This window comes from Meles meles, chromosome 2 (genome assembly GCF_922984935.1).
Source record: "Meles meles chromosome 2, mMelMel3.1 paternal haplotype, whole genome shotgun sequence".
Classification (NCBI taxonomy): Eukaryota; Metazoa; Chordata; class Mammalia; order Carnivora; family Mustelidae; genus Meles; species Meles meles.
In genome coordinates, this window is record NC_060067.1 from 205,817,766 (window position 1) to 205,838,152 (window position 20,387).

The 20,387-nt window shown below is 47.2% G+C and overlaps 1 protein-coding gene across 1 annotated transcript in view; it reads left to right on the forward strand.

Moving 5' to 3' along the window:
• Window positions 1–1,378: 1,378 nt before the first annotated feature.
• Window positions 1,379–20,387, forward strand: part of CSMD1 (CUB and Sushi multiple domains 1) — a 2,021,046-nt gene continuing 2,002,037 nt past the window's right edge. Inside the window, exon 1 of the mRNA XM_045997494.1 lies at window positions 1,379–1,771. Within this exon, the coding sequence (XP_045853450.1) occupies window positions 1,687–1,771 (85 nt within the window). The 5' untranslated portion in view covers window positions 1,379–1,686. The remainder of the gene's footprint in view (window positions 1,772–20,387) is intronic.

Genomic DNA, 20,387 nt, shown 5'->3' on the forward strand with positions numbered 1-20,387 from the left:
AAGGCAAGTAAGGCAGGAATATAAGGAAATTATTAGGAAATTGCTAATTCAGTATTGACTTCGGACTGAGACAGAACACAGGTGGAATAAAGCACCAGGAGCGATTGCCAGCCACGGGCTCACCACTCCAGCAAAACTCTCAGTGGTGTGGAGGGCTCGGTGTTTAGTGTCACCTGTGACTGGTCATGTTTCTGGACATAGAATGTGATCCTCTTACTAAGGTGTGGGTTGTCCATATTCCAGTTCCCTCTGTCTTCTCATGGGCTTTCCTCAACCTTTTTGGTCAAGAAGGGTGAATCCGTTCACTGTCCCTTCGTAGGTGCTAGTACTCACTTGTGATTTCTTTCTTCTGTGAACCCAGCCAGATTCCCTAAAATGCCTTGCCCTACCCATTCCCCCCAGAGATTGCAAAAATACCTTTTCTATGTGGGGAGGGTGGAATCTGGTCCGCACTATCTCCTGCTGCCTTTCTAGCGCTCTGTTCTCTCTCTGCTGGCTTCAACCCTTAGCAGATTCAGAAAGGAGCTCTCTCTTAAAGTCCCTACCCAGCCCATTAAATTCGATACCGAGTTTCACTCGAAGGTTTGCCAACATGCCATCTCTACTAACCAGACCATGCTACGAATGAATTCATGACATTCTTCCAGATTCCGAATTTCATCTGAACCTGTTCACACAAAACCCTCCCACAACCTAAGCCAGGAAACAGGAAAACCATTCTAACTTCTTGTCCATAGTCATCATCCCAAAGATCACGGAGAATAATAACCCTAAACACAAATTTTAAAAATACGTTTCTTTTTCTTCCTCGGGGTCAGAGCTTGTGGGTTCTCTCTTCCCACCCGCAATTTTTTTCTGAGTTGCGCAGGGGACTTCTCTCAGGTCAGCAAGAGCGAGATCAGCAGGTGGAGGCCAGCGCCCGCCCCCACAGAGTCCCTCCAGTTCGCCCGAGTTGCGGGGTGGCACTGCCTCTCGCCGAGCGTGGCGTGGGTGTCCCCCGCCCCAGCGCCCAGCGAGTCTCCTTCCTCCAGCCTGCGCGCGGCTGCGCCGGAGGCCGAATGGGGCGCCGCACGGCGCCGGGAGCCCGAGGGCCCGAGGCCGGGCTCTGTCTGGGATTGCGCCGAGCCCAGCCTCCTTCCCCTCTCTGTGGGTAGGGATGGTTGAGTCCAGCCGCCACGGCAGCGGCTCCTTGTGCCGCTAGCAGCCTGTCTTCGGCGCTCTCCGCCTTCCCTCTCCAGGCTGGCTCTCCTCCCCCCGCGCCCCCTCCCTCCCTCCCTCCCGCAGCTCCCACTCGCTGGCTCTCTCTCCAGCTGCCTCGGCTCCAGGTCTCTCCTGGCTGCGCGCTCGCTCCGCGCCTGCCCCCTCCCGCAGCCTCGCCGCCTCGGTGCCTTCCTGCCCGGCTCGGCCGGCGCGTCCCCGGCCCGGCCCGGCAGCCCGGTGGGCGCTCGGAGCGGCTCAGCCCCGCAGTGGCTCGGGACCGATGCTATGAGAGCGAAGCGAGCCGGGCGCGCAGAGCTGCAGGAGGGCGTCGGATGCGCGGCCGGTCCGGGGACCGGGATCTGTCTCCGGCTCGCCTTGCCCTCTGGTGATCGTTTGGCTCTGTTCGTAGACCTGCCGTTCCTCGGAGGAGACGGGCGCCTCTGAGAAGAGCCATCGGTGTCGTGTGCGTGTGGAATATCTGCAGACATGACTGCGCGGAGGAAATTCAAGTCGCCGCTCCTGCTTCTGGTGCTGCTGGTTCTGTGCGCGGGGCTCCTCACTGCAGCGAAGGGTAAGACGGTCTCGCTTGCTACCGGGGAGATGGGCGAGCCCTCCGAGGCCCCGCTGGCCAACGCGAGTGTGTGTGTGGAGGAGGGCAGGGTACCCGGGCGCTGGCGTCTGCCGGGGGTTCTCCATCACGGACGCTGGGGGGGAAGGCAGTGCCGAGAGCCGGGCTTCCATCGCCTTCTTCCCACCCTTGTCTCCCCCGCCTTGCCTTCCCTCCACTCGGCTGGCGCGACATGCTCGCTTTCTCGGCGGTGTGGGTTGTTGGGGAGCAAGGAGCCAGACCCGAGTTGGGCTGAAACTGCGCTGTGGCAGGCGATGGTGCCTGCTTGAAGATGTGGCCCAACGGGTCGGGGTGGCTGGGGTGGTTCCCAGGACTTTCCCCGGACCCCGAGCGGCTGGGAAAGTGGCCCGGGCGAAGCCAGCCTCGCAAGTTCTGGCTCTCCAGGGGTTTGGGGGAACCAACAGGCGAGCCTGCCCGCTGCCCAGGCTCCCCGCACCCTTGCACCCACACGGCGGTCCCTTCTTCCCCCTCCGGCATACTCGGGGGGTGGCGAGGAGCTACCTCCGTAAGGTCGCCCCCGCCTCCGTCTCCCTGGACTTCGCTCCTTGCAAGTTGGAAGGAGCTGGCAAGGTGCGTGGAGAAAGTGGGGAGACCTGGCTGGGGTTGAACCTCCATCGTGTTCGCCGTGGTCACAGCGCTCTACCCCTTGCTACCTCTGGTCAAGAGAAGGGTTTTCCCTGGGTCAGTCCCGGGGCTTGGATCTCTGTGAACTTGGTTTTCTCCTTGAAACGAGTTAGGGAATGTTTTCCTCTAACTAGCCTACAGGCTGCAATCTCGGGGCTGGCAATAGCTCCCGCACTTGTCTATTCTCTGGGAAAGAAAACAAGCTCCCTCTTGATTCCGGGAGAGGGAAGGGAGGAGGGAGAGAGAAGGGAGAGAGAGGGGATATTGATTGATTTTCACATTGGAAAGTACCTGCCCCCATTTCCTCATTTTGGCCTCCTTGGGTGCTCCTCCTATCCATCAACACCCCGTCGTCCCACTCCTGGGAATATCTGTATCTATATAGATTTTTTCCCTCTTTTCCTTTCTAAAGGCTGCTGTCAAATCTTGAGTGTGTGTGTGCTTTCTAATGGCCATTTGCTCTTTCCCCACATAGAATCCCCCTTTCCTCTCTAGATTCTTCCATCTTTTTTTTCCCACCCATTTTCTATTCCTTCAGTGTTCCAGATTCCAGGGTGATTGACAAGGCGAAGGAGGACTATCTCTGTTTCCATTAGGAAACTCCAGATGGGCCTGGCCTGGAGAGAGATGGGAAGAATGGAAGATTAGTCTTCCCCTCCTGGCTGCTCTTCTCCAGCCGGCGTCCAGGGCCGCTTGAGAGCTGACCGCTAGGCACCAGACCTCCACGCACGCACTACACCCCTACGAAAGGGTGTTTGAGGGAATGCACCCCAAAATCTCAGGGAGCGAAGTGTTCAGCGTTAGGCGCCTGAGCTTCTGGTCTCTCGAATTCGGGGACCTTCCTGCAGACACCTACGCTCTGCCCATGGGCCCAGCTTGGACCAGACGCCCCGCCTTGGGCGCCACTGCTGGAGATGATGCCGAGGCGCGGGCGGCGGAGCAGGGGCGGACCGGTAGCGGCCTTGGGTCGTCCTGGCCTGGGTGGGAACAGAGAGGCGATGCAGGAAAAGTCGAGGGTTACCCGCGGGAAGCGCGTGTGGGGATTTTCTCAGGTCCGGGAAAGGGCCTGCGGACAGGACCTGGCTTTGCCTAGCCAAGTCCCTGCGTGGAGAGGAAACACCTGCTACGCAACTCAGCAGAACTTCCCACCCCTTTCCTCTGCACTCAAAGTCCAGCTGTGCCCGGGGCCGCCTCCTTCCCCAGGCAGGCGGCGCAGCCTCTGAGCGCATTCTCGGTTCCCCGTGGTTCCGCGCGCTCCGAGCGCCCTTCCCCCGCAATTAGCAGGGGTTGCTGCGTGGAAACAGCGGCGGCAGCCCTGCCGGAGCTGCTTAGTAATCCGCACACGTGTGCAGGGCGGATTCCGCCCCCTCGCGGATGGGCCGAGGCAGTCGGCGGGGGCTGGGAGGGAGGGTGTGCACCGGTACGCCTTGGGCTGGGGCGGCTGGGGCAGATCAGACAAGGGCGCAAAGTCCCGGGCTCCCAGAGCCTGGAGGAGCTGCGGCGGGGAGGAGAGCGCCTCCTGCGCCCTGGGGGTCCCAGGTCAGGGATGTAGAAGCCAAGAAGTGGAGTCCAGGGTCCCAGGCCCCCCGGCGCGCGCTGCGTGAGAGTAGGGCGTGCGTGTGTGTGTTTGCGCGTGGAGGGGACAGGGCGACCGCGCTCACTGCGCTATTGCGAGACCTAGGTTGCGGCGGGTGCGCGAGGCTCCTGTATCACCCCGGCGGGGCCCGCGGAGCTGGGGCCGCGTTTTCTCTGAGCCCGAAGGGTCAAGTGCGAGCGCAAGTGGCCGCGTGGGAGCTGGCTGCAGGCAGGAGGCTGATGACGCCAGCCCCTGGAGTCGCCCCGAGAGCGCTCTCACGGCTAGGGCGGGGTCACGTTCCCCCTGCCGATAGAAGCCCTGGTGGCCAAGGTCGGGCCTCTGCCCCAGGGCTTGGGACCCCAGGGTGCTTGCGAGCCTTGGGGCTTCCCCGTGGAGGAGCGCCCAGAGCACCGCGCCGGCCACCGCTGCGGAAAGAGCGCAGCGTGCGCCCAGGTGGCGGCTCCCGTTGTGTCGGAGGCAGGAGGAGAGTTTCTGATGCGTGGGGTTTAATTCGTGACCTGTTTGCGGAGTCGTGAGAGTCTGCAGGCGGCTGCAGCTGCCGTCATTAGAACCGGGTTCCGTCACTGCCCGGGTCATCAGCTTCAGCTGATCCTGCTTTAGGCTTCGGTGCAACCTTGGGGGTACCAGGAATTCAATTTGGATGCCCTTTTTATTTTTGATTACTAATATTCTAAAGGTCGAGTCCCAGTTGTGCATACCTCCTCAACAGCAGCACCTTCCCCGGACGACGGGGAGGGAAGAAGGCGTTGAGAGTTTGCATCTAGCAAACAGGCGCATAACTCCTTCCGTGTGCTCTCAGATTGGCACCCTTATCAGGGGCTGATCTGCGGGCTGTTTGTGTGTGCAAAGTTTGCTTTGCTTTTCAGTTGTTTCTTGTGTATGTGCAGCGACGAGAATGCAGTGATTTGCCAGCATTACTCAGAAAGTGTCCTCAAAAAGGAGCACAGAGCGTAGCTCCGTGGTCTCCGGTAGGAAGCCTGGGAGGGAAAGGTGGGGTGCTCGGCCACATTCCTAGTTCTGTCACTGACCCACCCAGCAAAGAGATTCAAGCGTGCGTTACCAGATTTTCACAGCAACCATGTAACTCAGCACACACACACTCACACACGCCTTCCCACTCTGTGAGCTTCTAGATGAGTTACCTTGTTAACAATTCCTACCACCAAGAAGGATGCTGAGCCCTTACCTTTGCGGGCCACAGTGCTCTATGGCTGAGCAGCCCGACATGTACTCTGTCCTGGGGAAGCCCGCAGCTCCGGTGACTAAATGGCTTTCACAGAACCCGCCCCTCCATACCTTACAGACTAGAAGGTGGGTCTTGTAAAGGGAAGGTAAGATTTCCTCATTCGCAATTTCCTTAGCAAATCATGGGTATTATTATTACTATTAGCAGGGGATTAAGTTTTTGTTTTGTTTTTCCATGAAGAGCTGTTCAGTCAAAAGCTCTGGTTCTTCCGGAGCACCATTATGCTTTTGCTTTGCTATTTTACATCTGTGAAAAGATAAGTAAAGGGAAAGCTTTCTTCCAAAGTGTCAGGTTTTGTAAACTTGAATAGTGGGACAATGAAATCCCAGTAAACAAGGCAGAGGAGAGAAGAGCAGGTGGTAAAATGGTCTTAGAACCCCAGGGCCTCAAGCATCTCCACTCACACAGGCCCCAGGAAAGGGCATCTCTGTCTGTTTACTGGCTTCCCCCTGGCCAAGCATGCTTGGTAAGACCCTGCCGCAGGTATGCGCGTCTGTGCTCCTACAGCAAACCCGGCTCCTCCTGAGGGCAATGCCTCCGTAGTTCCCAGTTTACAGTCTCAAACAAACACCAACAGTGCTTTGAAAATGTCAGGAAAACGGTTCAGCTTCCTTTAAGAAATAGATAAACAGAGGCTCAGTGGCCGGTTAGCGCTCAATGCAGACGATACAGCAAATCCAGTGTAGACATTTCTAAGCTGTCAAAATGCAAATGGCATATTAAATACTCGGCGCTCTGCTGAATTCTAAATGGGTCTCCGGTAGGTTTTCTGCTGAGCTCATAGCGAGAACAAGCCGCCTAGGCTCGCATACCTGCACTGTAAGCTGCACGTTCCCCTTTGGCCTTTTATGTTTCTTCTCCTTCGTTTCATTTCCCTCTAGACTTAGGAAGTTGACCAGGTACTCCTGCCCCGAAGAGAGGACAGAGCTGTATGGGCTTATTGTAGTTGCGTGCGTTGCGCTAATAAATCAGAGGCAGACATCTGGGTCAAGGTATAGGTATACCACCACCTACCATATGTGCCTTTCGGCCGAGGGCCACAGGTTCGCTGGGCCGGCAGCGAGAAGGGATAGACTCAGACTTGCTCCACTCCACGTTCTAGCCACTATTTTAGTGGGGACCAGAGATGGGAATTGTTTGAAACGCTAGAACTGGCTTGGCTGTACCACCTGAAGGAAAGACATAAATACTTTGGTTGGGCTGAGACTAGTTAGTCCTAAAGGGAATCCATCCTTTGACCTTGCCTTCAACTGCCCAGCCCCTGTGCTTAACTCGCTGGATGTCCGCTTCAGGACAACGGATCAGTGTGCAAACCGGACAACCCTATTCAGGTCCTTACATGAGTGCAAGGAAGTAAGCCTCTTCCACAATGACTTCAAGATGTCCTTACTTTTGACTAATTATCTACGTTTCACGTGGAATTTACTCCCTAGTACTGAGGTTGATGAGTGACAGAATTACAATTCCTACTCTGTAAAAATACAATCCAAGAAGACGGTTTCATTGAACTCGTTAAAATGGACTGAGGGTAGGATTTTGTGAAAACAACACTCACCTTATTGCAGTTTTGCATTTTGTTTTGCTTTTGTTTTTTGTTTTTGTCTGTTTTTTTGTTTTGTTTTGTCTTCTCCAGCACAGCAACCTAGAAACCTCTAATGGGTGGACTGGAGAGGAAAATGCCACTTAGCTTTAGGGAAGTTGCGTGATCTCTCTTCTTCCCCAGCATCTTCGTTCTAGCTGGATGAGAGATTCATCATCCACGAGGCCCACTGCCTCATTTAACAAAACCTACTCCTGCATGTATTACAAACATTCTACTGAGAAATCACATCCCAAGAATTAACTTGATTTAGAGTCCGCGTTACTTTGACCTACAGCGGCCACGTTTATCTCCAGCTAAAACTTCTTTAATGAATGCAAAAAAGCATGCTGACATGGGTCCCTATTACAAATAGCTCCTACATCTTATGTCTCATATATTTTGCAATTTACTCATCGAAACATTCCTGCCCTATCTTATACTAGCGTTAGCTTGGGGAAAGCTGTAAAGGGGAAAGGGCTACGTCCGGAGTACCATTCCCTCCAAACACATGTAGAATAAAAGGGGTCCATCTTGATCCTGACAGTCTGAATATTTCCAGTCTTCTACCTTAATATTAAGAAGCTGAATGTAATTTTGCCCCATTATTAGTAAAATAATAAGTCATGAAGAATGCTCTGTGCTTTAAAAATTACCCTTGTTACTGAAGTGAGATCAAAGGAAACAGTCATGGAGAGGTCAAGTCGTTGGTGGCATTTCTGGGTTTTTTCACCCATGAGTCGCTTTTAAATATTGCAGCTGGAGACTTAAATGATGTAAGATATTGGCCTGATTCTTGGTTGTATGCATTTTGGAAACCCTCCACCTCAATAAAATTGGAGAAAAACTAATACGGCTGTAGATATCACAGACGAACATCCACCTTTTGTCTGATTGAGCGAGGTACCTGTAAGCCACATGAGTCGCAGTGGAATCGGAGCCGCTTTTGAGAATTTGGAACATTTCCCCACGGTATTACTGTGGCAACCTTTTTTTTTTTTTATACTAAACATGTCACCTTTATCATGGTCGATGCTGGCTTTATGACCATGATGTAGAATGTTTGAGTAGCCTTTTGCAAACTCTGTGTGCCTAAGAATCTCTGGAGGTCTTGTTTAAATGCAGTTTTAAAGGCCTCTTTGCCCCAAGTGATTGGCAGTAAAGGGTTTTGGGTGGTGTCAGAAATCTGCATTTATATATGCGTATATGTTTTCTTTATCTACCAATCCTTTTCCCTTTCAATAAAAGGCATCAGAATCTAATAACCTATTCATTGAGACTTCACAGGCTAATTAGGCTATCGTATATTTCAAGATGAATATAAGATGTTATGAAATTGTGCAAATATTTCAGAAGATTTCTTCTTTATCATTAGGACCTCCATCATCGGTGTTCATCATTCTATGCTGTCTTTAATCTTTTTTTTTAAATGGTTTCACTGCAAAGATGAGATTCAAGCTCCTTGTCCACAATATTTATATTATGGGAAGACTTCAAGGGATAATTATACTCTTTCGTATAAAAATACTGTGTGAATGAATGATTTTATTTTTTTTCTTTTACTGTTTAGTGTACTCTGATATGATTAATGTTATGTAAGAAAGAGCTAAATGTGAGATTAAAATTAGAGTTATTTGGGGAGTGATCTCTGATGAATTAAAAGCCTTTGAAATTAATTGTGAATTCTAAGCAGTCATTTTCCAGATGCCTGGTGAATCCCTATGCCTTTATTCAGAGAAACTTACTTATTTCTCCTCTTGTTTTTAATAGAAAGTGTCTTTATTGATCTTTTACAAGTGAGTCATTTTCTACATGGAGTTGATATTCATGGGAAAAATGTAGGGGATTCTCTCTGTTGATGTTCCTCTAAAATTCCACATCCTTGACAGGGCTGTGCTGCCTGATGACTCTGAATGGATGGTCCCCTTTTTTCTATCAGTAAGTTGATAATTAAGACCACAAACCTTTGACTTTTATGCAAACGGTTTCATCTTCAGAGTAACAGAAAGTTAAACACAGCTCATTCTTATGAAAATGGGTTCTGCTGGAGCTAAGGATATTCACTTTTCTTTCAAAGGGTGGACCAGGAGAGTATTGTTCAGAGGCCATCAACAATTTTTGTCTCCATGTTTCAAACTATTTCTTTTTATGGTGAGGGAAGTGGTGTACTTTGATGTATAATACAGCTGTGGATAGTTAAGACTTGAAGGGAGTGATTGGCACTTCATGAAGAAAAGAAGAGGGATCCTAACAACATAAGAAAGGTCAAATTTTTACAAGAAATTAACTGAATTGAGCAGATACTTCCCTTTATGCTCTAGAAATGTAAATTTCTTCAGCATCAATCTGGCATTTCTTGTGCTGTCTCATTCTTTTCCTCCTTTCTCTACAAAATATAATTATTGTGAACAACTGAAGACAAATCCAGCATTTGGATTTTATTTTGTTTGTGGTGTTGGCTGTGGACATGTAGGTGCCGTTACCTGCTCAAGATGCCGGCTCCGTTTTCCATGGGAACAATATGAAATTTTCAGACTGTAGTAAATCCCAAGGTTTTTTGTTTGTTTGTTTGTTTATTTGTTTTTTTTTAATTTGTAGGTGATAGCAAGAGAAAGTCATGTGAGCAAGAGAAAATCACCTTGTTACCGTTAGGGGGCATTATCTTTTATTGCTCTATTTAAGTATCTGGGAAGAGCTACTATCGTTTGTGCGATATGTCTGTTACCATCCTAAACAATGAAGACCTGAGAGTCCAAGGAGAGATTGGAAAATCTAGACTCTTAAAAAGAATTACAGTAGTAATTCTGTTCTCTTAAAGAGTCATGGTGTGTACCAACCAGAATAACTCAATTCTATATAACTGAAATGCATGAGTTCTTTACGATTTAGCTACAAACATTAATAATGAAGATGCTGAATTGGTCGGTGCTGCCTCAAGGAGCTTTCACTGTTACTAAAAGCTACAACAAACCCCTCAAGTTATTGACTTAACTGGTATGTGTTCCAATATGGTCTGCGGTACACACAGCAAATGCCCTGCCCACCTGAGAGAGGGGCTCCCAGAAGGGGTAGAACGTTGGTCCAGCCTCCAAGAGTGGAAGAGGAAGGAGACAGGGAGGAAGTCAGAGAGAATGAGCATGTTGAATGAGAAATGGGTTTTTTCCCCCCCCAAAAGTAGTGAGGGTCAGGTTAGGTGTCAAGCGTGTAGATGAGCCTCTAAATATTACTGCTTCTCAGAAATTCTTCCTCGGCTCCTGAAAGCTGAAAGCCCAAAGGCAGAGGAGTGTAAACGACTGCCCTGGGACTGATTCCTGAAACTGGTGCATGGGCAGCTCGCTGGAAGCCTCGCCTCTTTTCCTCACACAACCTGTGGGTCGGCCTCTTGTCTGGACCAGGGTTGTGTGTCTGGAAATATTTTTGTCCTTTCAAAACTTCTTTCCTGGTTCCATGAGCGATGCTCTTCCTGTCGTGTTGTTGTAATGACTCCCGGGAAAATGATAGCGACGGAGCATTGGGCGTGTGTGTTCGTGGGCAGGGGCATGTGTCGGTGACTGGTTTACTGGTCACGGTATTGATGCTGCACGTACTCTGTGTATTTCTACGCAATACTGTGTGGTTCCCCCAGACGGACTGCCCAGTCCTTTATGACCGTGCTTCAGTCTCTCTGTGCGGCTCTCTCTGCTTCCTGTCGGTGGATTCACTCCAACAACAGTGTAATCATACCCCAAGTTCACCTGTGCTCCCCTATATCTCAAGCCGCTCAGCCTTGAGCCCCCCTATAGGTTCCTCACCCATATTTGACCACCCAATCTCTCTGTCTTCTAGATTTCTTGGTCACTTCCCGGCATTTTGCCATCGCCGATCAAACACAGACACCGTGACTGTAGGATCTTCAGAAAAAGTATTGCTTGTTTGCCGGTTTTGTTTCTGTTTGTTGGCATCATTCTTACTTTGTAAATGTAAAGTCCCACACAATTAAAAGGCACTCTTCCAACTCTCACACTATTGCAGTTTCTTTAGACGTTCATTCACGGTTTCTTCAGTGAATAAACTAATGTTCTCATAGATGTGATTCTGTCCACTTTTCAAAGGGAGTTAAATGAATGTGCTGAACATATTTTTTGAAAAGCCTCCAAGAAAACAGATGACCTGTGGACAGTCCCAGGAGTGACTTCCTCAAGTGAGATGCATGGTGATTTATTCATTCACATACTCAGACTAGAACTTGTCAAAATTACTCACTTTGAAACCCTATAGCCAAATTACCATTTTGTTGTGCTTATTTGATTCATTTGTTTCTTTTCATAATTGTTTCTCTTTATATACAAAGTAATTTGTCTGGGCTATTTGCTTTTTTCTCTCCTAGTGATAATAATGGAATGATATTAGAGCTGGTACAGCAGATACATCAGCTTACAGTTGTCATTTTGATCTTCATGACTATTTCATGTCTCAGCTTTTTAATTTAAAAGAATTACATAAGACAATTATGGAACAAAGAAGAACTTATCAGTCTCTTTCTTTCACCACCGCAACTACCAAATTACCTTTCCCGTGTTCTTTCGTGACAACAACAGAACCAGAAGGGACACCTTGTCACATATTTAAAAGGTGACGGGTCTTCAGACCCGAAAGTACGGAGACTATAGCCACACCAAACTTTGGGACATGATTTATACCTCCTAGGCTATGTGTCTTTCTTTCAGTTTTATGAGGGTTGGACAGTATGAGGCCATTACAGAAGAGTCAGTAAAAACAAATAAATAAATAACAAAGTGTTATATGACAAGCTGAAGTGACTATCCTTTCTTCTGTGAGATGGCTTCTCTTTCATATTTAAGGACAGATCCTGTGGCTAGGAGGTAAAAAATGTGTAAGTTAGAGATCTGGCGTTGCTTACTGCAGCCTAAAAATTGGAGCATGAGATTTGAGCCACTTTTTTATGCCTGTTATTTTCAATGTATTTTTTTTCCTTTAATTTAAAAATGATTTGAGTCTAGCTGACACACCATGTTACATCAGTTTCAGGTGTACAACCGTGTGTTTCAGCTTCATACGTTCTGCTGTGCTGACCACAAGTGTAGCTACCATCTGTCACCATCCAATGCTATTACAACCCCACTGACCATATTATTTTTATACCTTTTAATGACTACTCATCCTTTGGTCCAAATTAAGGAGGGATAGGGACAGAAAGCCAAGGGCATTTAGAGCAAGATCACATTATGTCGTCTTCTGTTCCCCATGTTTCTCCTCTCTGCAGGACCTGACACCCCCAGGAATAGTTAAAAGCTAGAAAACAGAGTTATGAAGGACAAATTGGAGAAGTCCATCTCACTACTGTTTGCATTAGCTGTCAATTCGCTGTGTAACACGATTATCACAAACCCAGCAGCTGAGCCAGCATACATGTAGAATCTTACCTTCCTGGCGGTTGGGGGGTCTGTGCATAGCTGGGTTGGGGCTCACGAGCTGTCATCGAGGTCTGGGCTGGGGCTTCATTCTCATCTGGAGCTCAGATGGGGATGGACCCAGTCATAGCATGACTCAGGAGCTGGCGGGATTCCATTCCTTGTGGTTGTAGGGCTGAGAGCTTAAGTTTATTGCTGGCCATCAGCCAGGACTTACCCTCAGTTCCTAGAGACTGTTCCTGATTTCTTTTCTTTTCTTTTTTTTAAGATTTTATTTATTTGACAGAAAGAGAGAGATCCCAAGTAGGCAGAGCAGGAGGCAGAGAGAGAGGGGGAAGCAGGCTCCCACTGAGCAGAGAGCCCGATGCGGGGCTGGATCCCAGGACCCTGAGATCATGACCTGAGCTGAAAGCAGAGGCTTGACCCACTGAGCCACCCAGGCGCCCGCCCATGGTTTCTTGCCGCGTGGAGCTTCCCAACATGGTCCAAAGCCAGGAAGGGAAAGAAAGAGAGACTCAGGAAAATCGGGTGCTAACACTATTACAGTGTAATCACCTGATCACGGGCACACAGGTAGTCGATCCTTTTAACCTTATTTTATTGGTTATAAACAAGACCCAGGTGCTGCCCTCTTCACAGGGTGGAGAATTCCACCAGGGCGCAAACATCAGGAGGTGGGGATCATGATGGCCACCTGAAAAGTCTACACACTCCTAGCAATTCATTAATATACTAATATACTAATATATTAATATACTATTAATATATTATACATTAATATACAGTAATATTAATAATTAATTAATAATTAATAATATTAATATTAATATACTAATATACTAATCACTACACACTCCTAGCAATTCATTAATATAGAAAGAGCATCATGGAGTCAATAAGCAGAAATGGGCAACACAGCTAAATAGGTATTTTGCATAAAGGGCAAAAATAAATAACATGTGTAGGAAAAGGTCCCTAAACTTACTGTTGATCAAAGGAATGTGGATTAAACAATGCCACTTTTCCCCCCAGTGCATTTGTGAGACTACAGTCCCTGTAGCCCATGTCAGCAAGCAGATGGGGAGCCCACACCCATACACCATTATACATGCAGAAGAAAGCTTGCAGGTCCAACCAAAATTCTAAAGTGTCAGGTATTTTAACCCAGAAATGTGATACATTTTGGGCAATATATGCTTATTTGTATTTAGCTTTCCCTCTAAAAGTGAAAAATTGGACAGAGATTCAATGTCCATTATCCTAAAATAGGTCAATAAATTGTGCAGCTCAAGCTATAGTCTATATGCAAGTGTGTCCATGGTAAAGACTGAGGTGAAAATTCAAAATATGATGTACAGTTTGCCTCCAGCTTCATGTAGGGAGAAAGGAAGCTACATCTATGCATGTATCTGAAATATCTGAAAATATGCATATATTAGAGCCAAGATGTTTAAATGTTTGATTTTTAGATAACTGTCAGTTATCTTGAAATAAAATAATAGTTCTTAAATTAAGAAAAAGGGATTATTTGGAAAAAAAAAAGAAAAGGGGGCGCCTGGGTGGCTCAGCGGGTTAAAGCCTCTGCCTTCAGCTCAGGTCATGATCCCGGGGTGCTGGGATCGAGCCCCGCATCGGGCTCTCTGCTTAGCTGGGAGCCTGCTTCCTCCTCTCTCTCTGCCTGCCTCTCTGCCTACTTGTAATCTCTATCTGTCAAATAAATAAATCTTTAAATAAAAAAAAAAAAAAAAAAAAAAAAAAAAAGAAAAGGACAAGTAGCTCTTATCAAACCACTGAGGAGAAGAATAGAGACAGATTATCAGATTTCTGAACTTGAGGTGACGTTGAAGTTTATTATAATGACTCTCCTTTTACTCGTATCCAGAGAACTTAAAAAGAGTCTTGGACAAATTGCTGGGGAAACTTAAGGCCGAACTCAGTGTAAGTGGGCACTCTTCTCATGGGAGCCCACATGCCTCTCGATGACCCAGCATTCTGGTTCCCCACTCAGGACCAGACTGGCCGTCTGTCTCCCTCACTCCGGCCTCTCTGTCCCACTCTCGTGGAAGTACAGCTTGGCACTGTCTTCCCTGACATGATGCTCTGGGAGACAGTACAGCTAGGAAAGTTCTGGGATTAAGTTTCAAGGCTAAGATCATACTGGCAGCTGGCCAAGTACCATGGTCACCCTGTACTTCTAAGACGGTCCAGAATGGCTGGGTGGGCTACAGGACCTTCAGTAGGAGGGAACGTGTTAAACGACTGTACTGCTTTGTCAAGAAGTTAACCACAGTAATGTCTTCAACGTTGCTGAAAAGCCAGTGCTGTGATGTCTCATGTCAGCTGGTACCTGTGTTTCACGTTAATATATTGGGGTGACGTATTCACCACAGCAGAATATTTAATTCTGAAGGACTCAGTAAGCTAAATTCCACCGCTCTGAAATATTTCTTGGTTGGGACTGCCCCATTTAATACAATTAGACATTCCTATGCTTAAATGTATTAATGATGAAAATAACTTGAATTAAGAAATAACTTTTCTGATGTGAAAACTTGTTCGTTCTTCGTTCTTTAAATTGCCAGTTCATGTCAGGTGATGGAAGGAATCCGTCTGAGTTTTCATGTGCTTCGCTGTTCTGTCATGGAGAAGAGAACTACGTGAAATGTTGTCCTGTGCTCGATGGCATCCTCTGGGAAGCTGGGCACTCAGGGCTCTGTCCCTGGGTCTGCCCCTCTGAGTGTGTGCCTTGAAACACAGGAAGCTCTCTGACACCAGATTTTCTCATCTTTGCAAAAGGGTTGTTAACTGGACTTAATATTATAAAGATTAGATGAATAAGCTTATGAAAAAGGCTTAGAGCAGGGCCTGGCAGTTACTAATCTTAAATAAATGTTAGCAACTGTTTTATTATAGCAACTAAGAAATTAGACTATCAATTCAGGATATGGCTCCAGAAGTAATATTGGAGAAAGGCTTATTTTTTGGAGAGAAATTACTTATAAGTGAAGGCTAATAATTATATTTGGATATAAGTACCTTATATTTAGAAGAAGAATCCTGATGCTAGTTTCTAGAATTTTTTTAGGATGTACAAAATGCTTTGCTTTCCTTCCTTCAGTTGCAGACACACAGAAGTTACTGAGATTTCTCAGAAAGGTCAAGTGCTAACAGGATCAAAGTCATAACTTGACCTTGTACGTCACCTTCACCTTGAATAATATTAAATGCTCAGTACAGCCGCATAGAGATGTGCTCTATAGTCATTTATGACCAGAAAGCCTTGAGCATTTGAGGTTACCATGAGAGGATCAGCACAAGGAAATAGTGGAATGCTGCTCAAAGCCAGCCTGCTCTGAAGGGGGATCTGTTGGGCACGTGTCGGTTCAGAACATTCACAACCACGAGAGGCTTTCACGTTTTGAAGGAGTTCCTATATTTTATAGGAGTTCCTATATTCTAACTGGTTAGTTTTGTCCAAGAAAATGATCTGAGCCATTTCTTTGCTTGTTTGTTTGTTTCTGGAAGCTATTCTGAAGGGAACGTTGGAAACGGGCCGACTTGCTGGTTGAACCTCATGAAAGCACAGATGAGGGCCTCATGGGCGATATGACGCATTTCTCACCTTCCTCAAAATATAGTCAGTGAAGTCGGAGACTCTTGGGTGAATAGACGCTTTACAATGGTTAGGGCCTTACCCACTGACAGAAACCCTTATTTTCCCCCGTAAACGTGGGGTGATGAGTCCTGCCAAGGCAGTCAGTATAATCTGGCCTTTACCTCCGTGTAATGTCTAATGACTCCAGTAGGATGGACCATTGAATTGAGGAAATGCCCACAGCTCATCCGCCCGCCCCAAGGCTGCAGAGGTGTGTGGAGATGCCGAAAGGCAGCGGTCTCTGTGTTTGAAAGCCCACGTTAGTGACAAAAATAAATCCCAAATTGTGAGGTTAGAAGAAGATGTTCTTTCCAGGTTGCCATGGTTGAGACCTTCAGAAGAGGCTACTCAGAACTCCATTGGCCATGAGCAAAATGCAGACTCCTCGATGTCCGCTCCACCCAGTTTGGCTGTCAGTGTGAAGGTCTGTGTCTCTCATCCCCGCTCTGACCAAGGGCTCACCCACACCAAAACCTTGTAAGCATAGCAACTCTGCTGGTTCCACAGAGAGGAAGGACTTGTCGGGTCTTGGGGTGAGAACCGTCCATGGATTTCATGGATTCTCCTCATTGTGCTCAGGGTCCCGCTGCAGGGCACATGGCGTTAGGTCCTCACGGCATCTCCTCCAGCAAACACCATCCTGGAAGCAGCCAGCGCTGAAGTTCTGTGACTTGGCTTTCGAATGGGGTCTTGTTCGGAGACGCTCAGTCAACCTTCTTCAACAAGCAGCCTGAGCCCTGGGGACTGCAAGCCTTACGAAGCAGTACTTTGAAAGGACGTACTTTCGGGAGACTGAGTTCAGAGCTGTCGACCCAGATGTCATCCTGAGTAGGAGTTCTCTAGGTGATCTCAAGAGCTCTGAGAATTTCAGTTTTGAGGCCACTTTTAGAGCCCAGGGAAGAGGAGGAGACATTTTTTTCCTTCATGTGCAGGAATCTGTGGCCACACTCTCTGCAGTCACACACCACAGTTTCCTCTGGCTAAAAGTCGCTCGACCCGGGTCAAAGAGAGGGCTGCTCAGTGGGTCCGTGACGAGGGGTGCTGCGTTGTTGTTAGAGCGGAACGTGCAGAACCCTCCTCGCCTGCTTCAGAGAGTGGAGTTTTAACTTCTAGTCTTTTCTCTTTGGTTTTTTTTTTTTTGGTAATTGTACATACATTTTATTTATTTTTATTATTTTTATTTTTTATTTTTATTAACATATAATGTATTATTAGCCCCAGGGGTACAGGTCTGTGAATCGCCAGGTTTACACACTTCCCAGCACTCACCATTGTGAACTTGTGGTCTTATCTCTGCAAAGTAGTTCATACCTATTTGGTTCTTCTTGGAGGAGTGTTATGATCAATAGGACATCTTTTTTTTTTTTTTCCCATAAATGAGATAGAAATTAGTTAACAAGTGAAATGCTGATGGTCGACACCGTATAAGACATTTCAGGGCACATGATTGATGAACGTGTAAACCATCCAGAGAGTAAGATCGGTGTGACTGTTGGCCGAGGAAATGGTATAAAAACGAGCACCTCATCAACAGTGACCATGGCCAGTTCAAGTGCAGATGGGAGACAGCTGACAAATTGCAGTATTAGAAGAAAGAGACAACAACAGACACCCTCATTCCACCACCCCAGAAAACACGCAATGCACTCGTGGGCTTTCTTGTCTGCGGCGGACTGGCAGCGTGTCTTCAGGACAGTGGTGCTTAAGTGGCACTTAAAGGAATATTTGACGAAGAAGGAGGTCATTGGAGGGAAGGGATGTGTGACATGCCGACCAGATCACACTTATATCCACCGTGACACATTTCCAGCAGGTCCGTGCAGGGTGTGGCGGCTGGGTGTTGGACACAGACAGGAAGGTTGACTCTAAATGCCAGCTCAGTTTAATTAGGAGGGAGAGGGCAGTTGTCGGTGAGTTTCCACACATGATGGGTGTGTTGTTAAGCTAGTTTCGTGTTAGTGCGCCGTTTTGGACCAGTTAAAAAACTCAGTGTGAAGGGTTTTGTCTGTAGGGAACTTCGTGTGTGCAGAGAGCTACAACAGTGCGCGATACTAGAAGAGCATGGCAAATCCTTTCATGTATTTTTATTAAAAAGTATATTTAGGGGGGCACCTGAGTGGCTCAGTGGGTTAAGCCTCTGCCTTCGGCTTGGGTCATGATCTCAGGGTCCTGGGATCGAGCCCCGCATCGGGCTCTCTGCTCTGCAGGGAGCCTGCTTCCCCCTCTCTCTCTACTTGCCTCTCTATCTACTTGTGATCTCTCTCTATATACCAAATAAATAAAATCTTTAAAAAAAAAAAGTATATTTAGGAACAAACTATTTTTGCATCTTATTAAGAGGCCTTTACGGATTCGGTATAGGATATAAATACAGGACATAAATCTGAGGCACAGGAAAAGGACGGGAGCCAAGGGGCGGCTGCAGTGTTGAGTTGTCCCTCCACGGGACAAACTCCTGTCTCACAGGAGCTGCCTGTGAGAGAGACGGAACAGGCATGATGTGTGCCACCCCCATGGCACCTAAAAGCCGATCACTGGCCCTGGTATTTAGGGAGTTATTACGTACAACCAAACAAAAGTTCCACAGCAAACCAGAAAGGCGTAAGTGTCCATCAGACAATGGTTCCCTCTTTAAGAAGTTTTTCTCATAATAAATAACTTCCGTTTTTTCCAGAGGTGAGTATGAGCCACACTGGAAACAGTTTGAGTCCTTCCTGACCAGCTCATCTCGGATGGCTCTGGGCTCCGTGAACAGTATCGACTGTTCTGTTTGGCTTTGTTTTTCTTTCCTGTTATTGCAAATAACGTGCGCACAATTTATGCCCGTGACAGGATTATCACAGTCTTTACTGCCGCAGAGTTTGGCTCGCCTCTTTGTTTACACAGGACATCGGTTGACGCCGTGAAGGGCCCGCGGTGGGTAGCCGTCCTCTGGCTCACTTGTCCAATTTCCCTATAGCAGTTTGTAGGGACACCTGTACCTGGAGCCTACAGGATGGGGTTTCTAGCCCAAGCTCTGCTCTATTCCAGTTTGGGGACCTCCAAATTGGGTGCTTTGGTTTATTTGTCTGGGAAGGAAGTGATTTGGCTCTTTCCCTGTCTGCCCTGACATTCTTTGACTTCTGTTCTAAGTATAGCAGCCATCAGCTAATCAATACATACTTAGAGGGTTACAGCAGAGTGGCCCAAATTCAATAAGGCCACTTGCAGCCCGGAGGTAGAAGTAATCCATGGTGTGTGGGTGTGATTTTTCTTTTTCCTTACATATTCATATTTATAATGCATTGTCCTCAGTAATCTGCAGCGTCTCTCCTCAAATGACATGCAGCAGATACTTCCTCTCATTAGTGTAAGTTGAAATTAATTACTCTCTGAGCCTATTTGCTCTGATATTTTCACAACCCCTTTGAAAAATAGAAGTCACCTTGGTATATTCAAAGTACGGTGTCTCAGGTCTCTCCTAATTTGATGGGACCACCAGGTCACACTGACCACCTGTGCTACATGGGTCTTGTCCTTCTGGAAAGGTCTGCATCCATTGTGACTTTGGGGGAGACACCTCTTTTTCCAGCTCTGTCCCTGAATGTGAATGCTCCTGGGAGAGCTGTAGGAAAAGCCTCCAGATCCTCAGAGTTCACTTTCCATAAATTTGGGAATTAAATCTACTGTCTAGTAATTTTTTTCCAGCCACAATAGCAACTTTAACATTTATTATTTATGTGGAAGTTTATATAGTTGCAAAGTACTTATAAATACCATTTGTGGGAGACAGCTCAACACTCTATCTTATCATCTCATATTCTCCTGACACGGAACTTGAGCCTCAAGAGTCACCTTCTTCTGGCCATGTGTCTTGGGTTGCAGAATGAAGACCAAGGACATTCTTCTCTAATCCATCTTAATGCAAGTTCCCTGCATCTAATCATTCTTTCTCCTTCCTTTCCAACAGCACAATCCTGCTGGCATAGAATGAGGGGGGGAAAAAATCTATGTCAATGCTTATTTGTTTTACAACAAAACCCTAAAATGTTGATGAGGGTCTTTTCCTGAAGAATCATGCATAGTGAACTGTCCTGCTCTCTGCTGATTTTTCTTGAAATCATTTTCTGGTGGTGGTCATCCTCCTTCAGCATCTAATGATGTAGACATTGTGCATATAGAATCTTCTAAAGTTCTGTCAGAAAATTTATATATACCTAGATTCCAGATATGCACACTGGAACCCTTATAATACCGCAGCTAGATGTCGACTGCCGTGTGAGGCACTCTAAACGGCACGGTGACACAAAACCTTGTCCAGACAGGATGGTCCAAAACTTCTCTTTGCCTTGGATTGATTCATTTTAAATCATTACCCATTTTAAAAATGGTTTTCCCCTTTACCTCAGGAAATAGACTTTGGAAGAAAACAATTTCTACAAGCCAGGTTGGTTGTGTTGGATTTCTC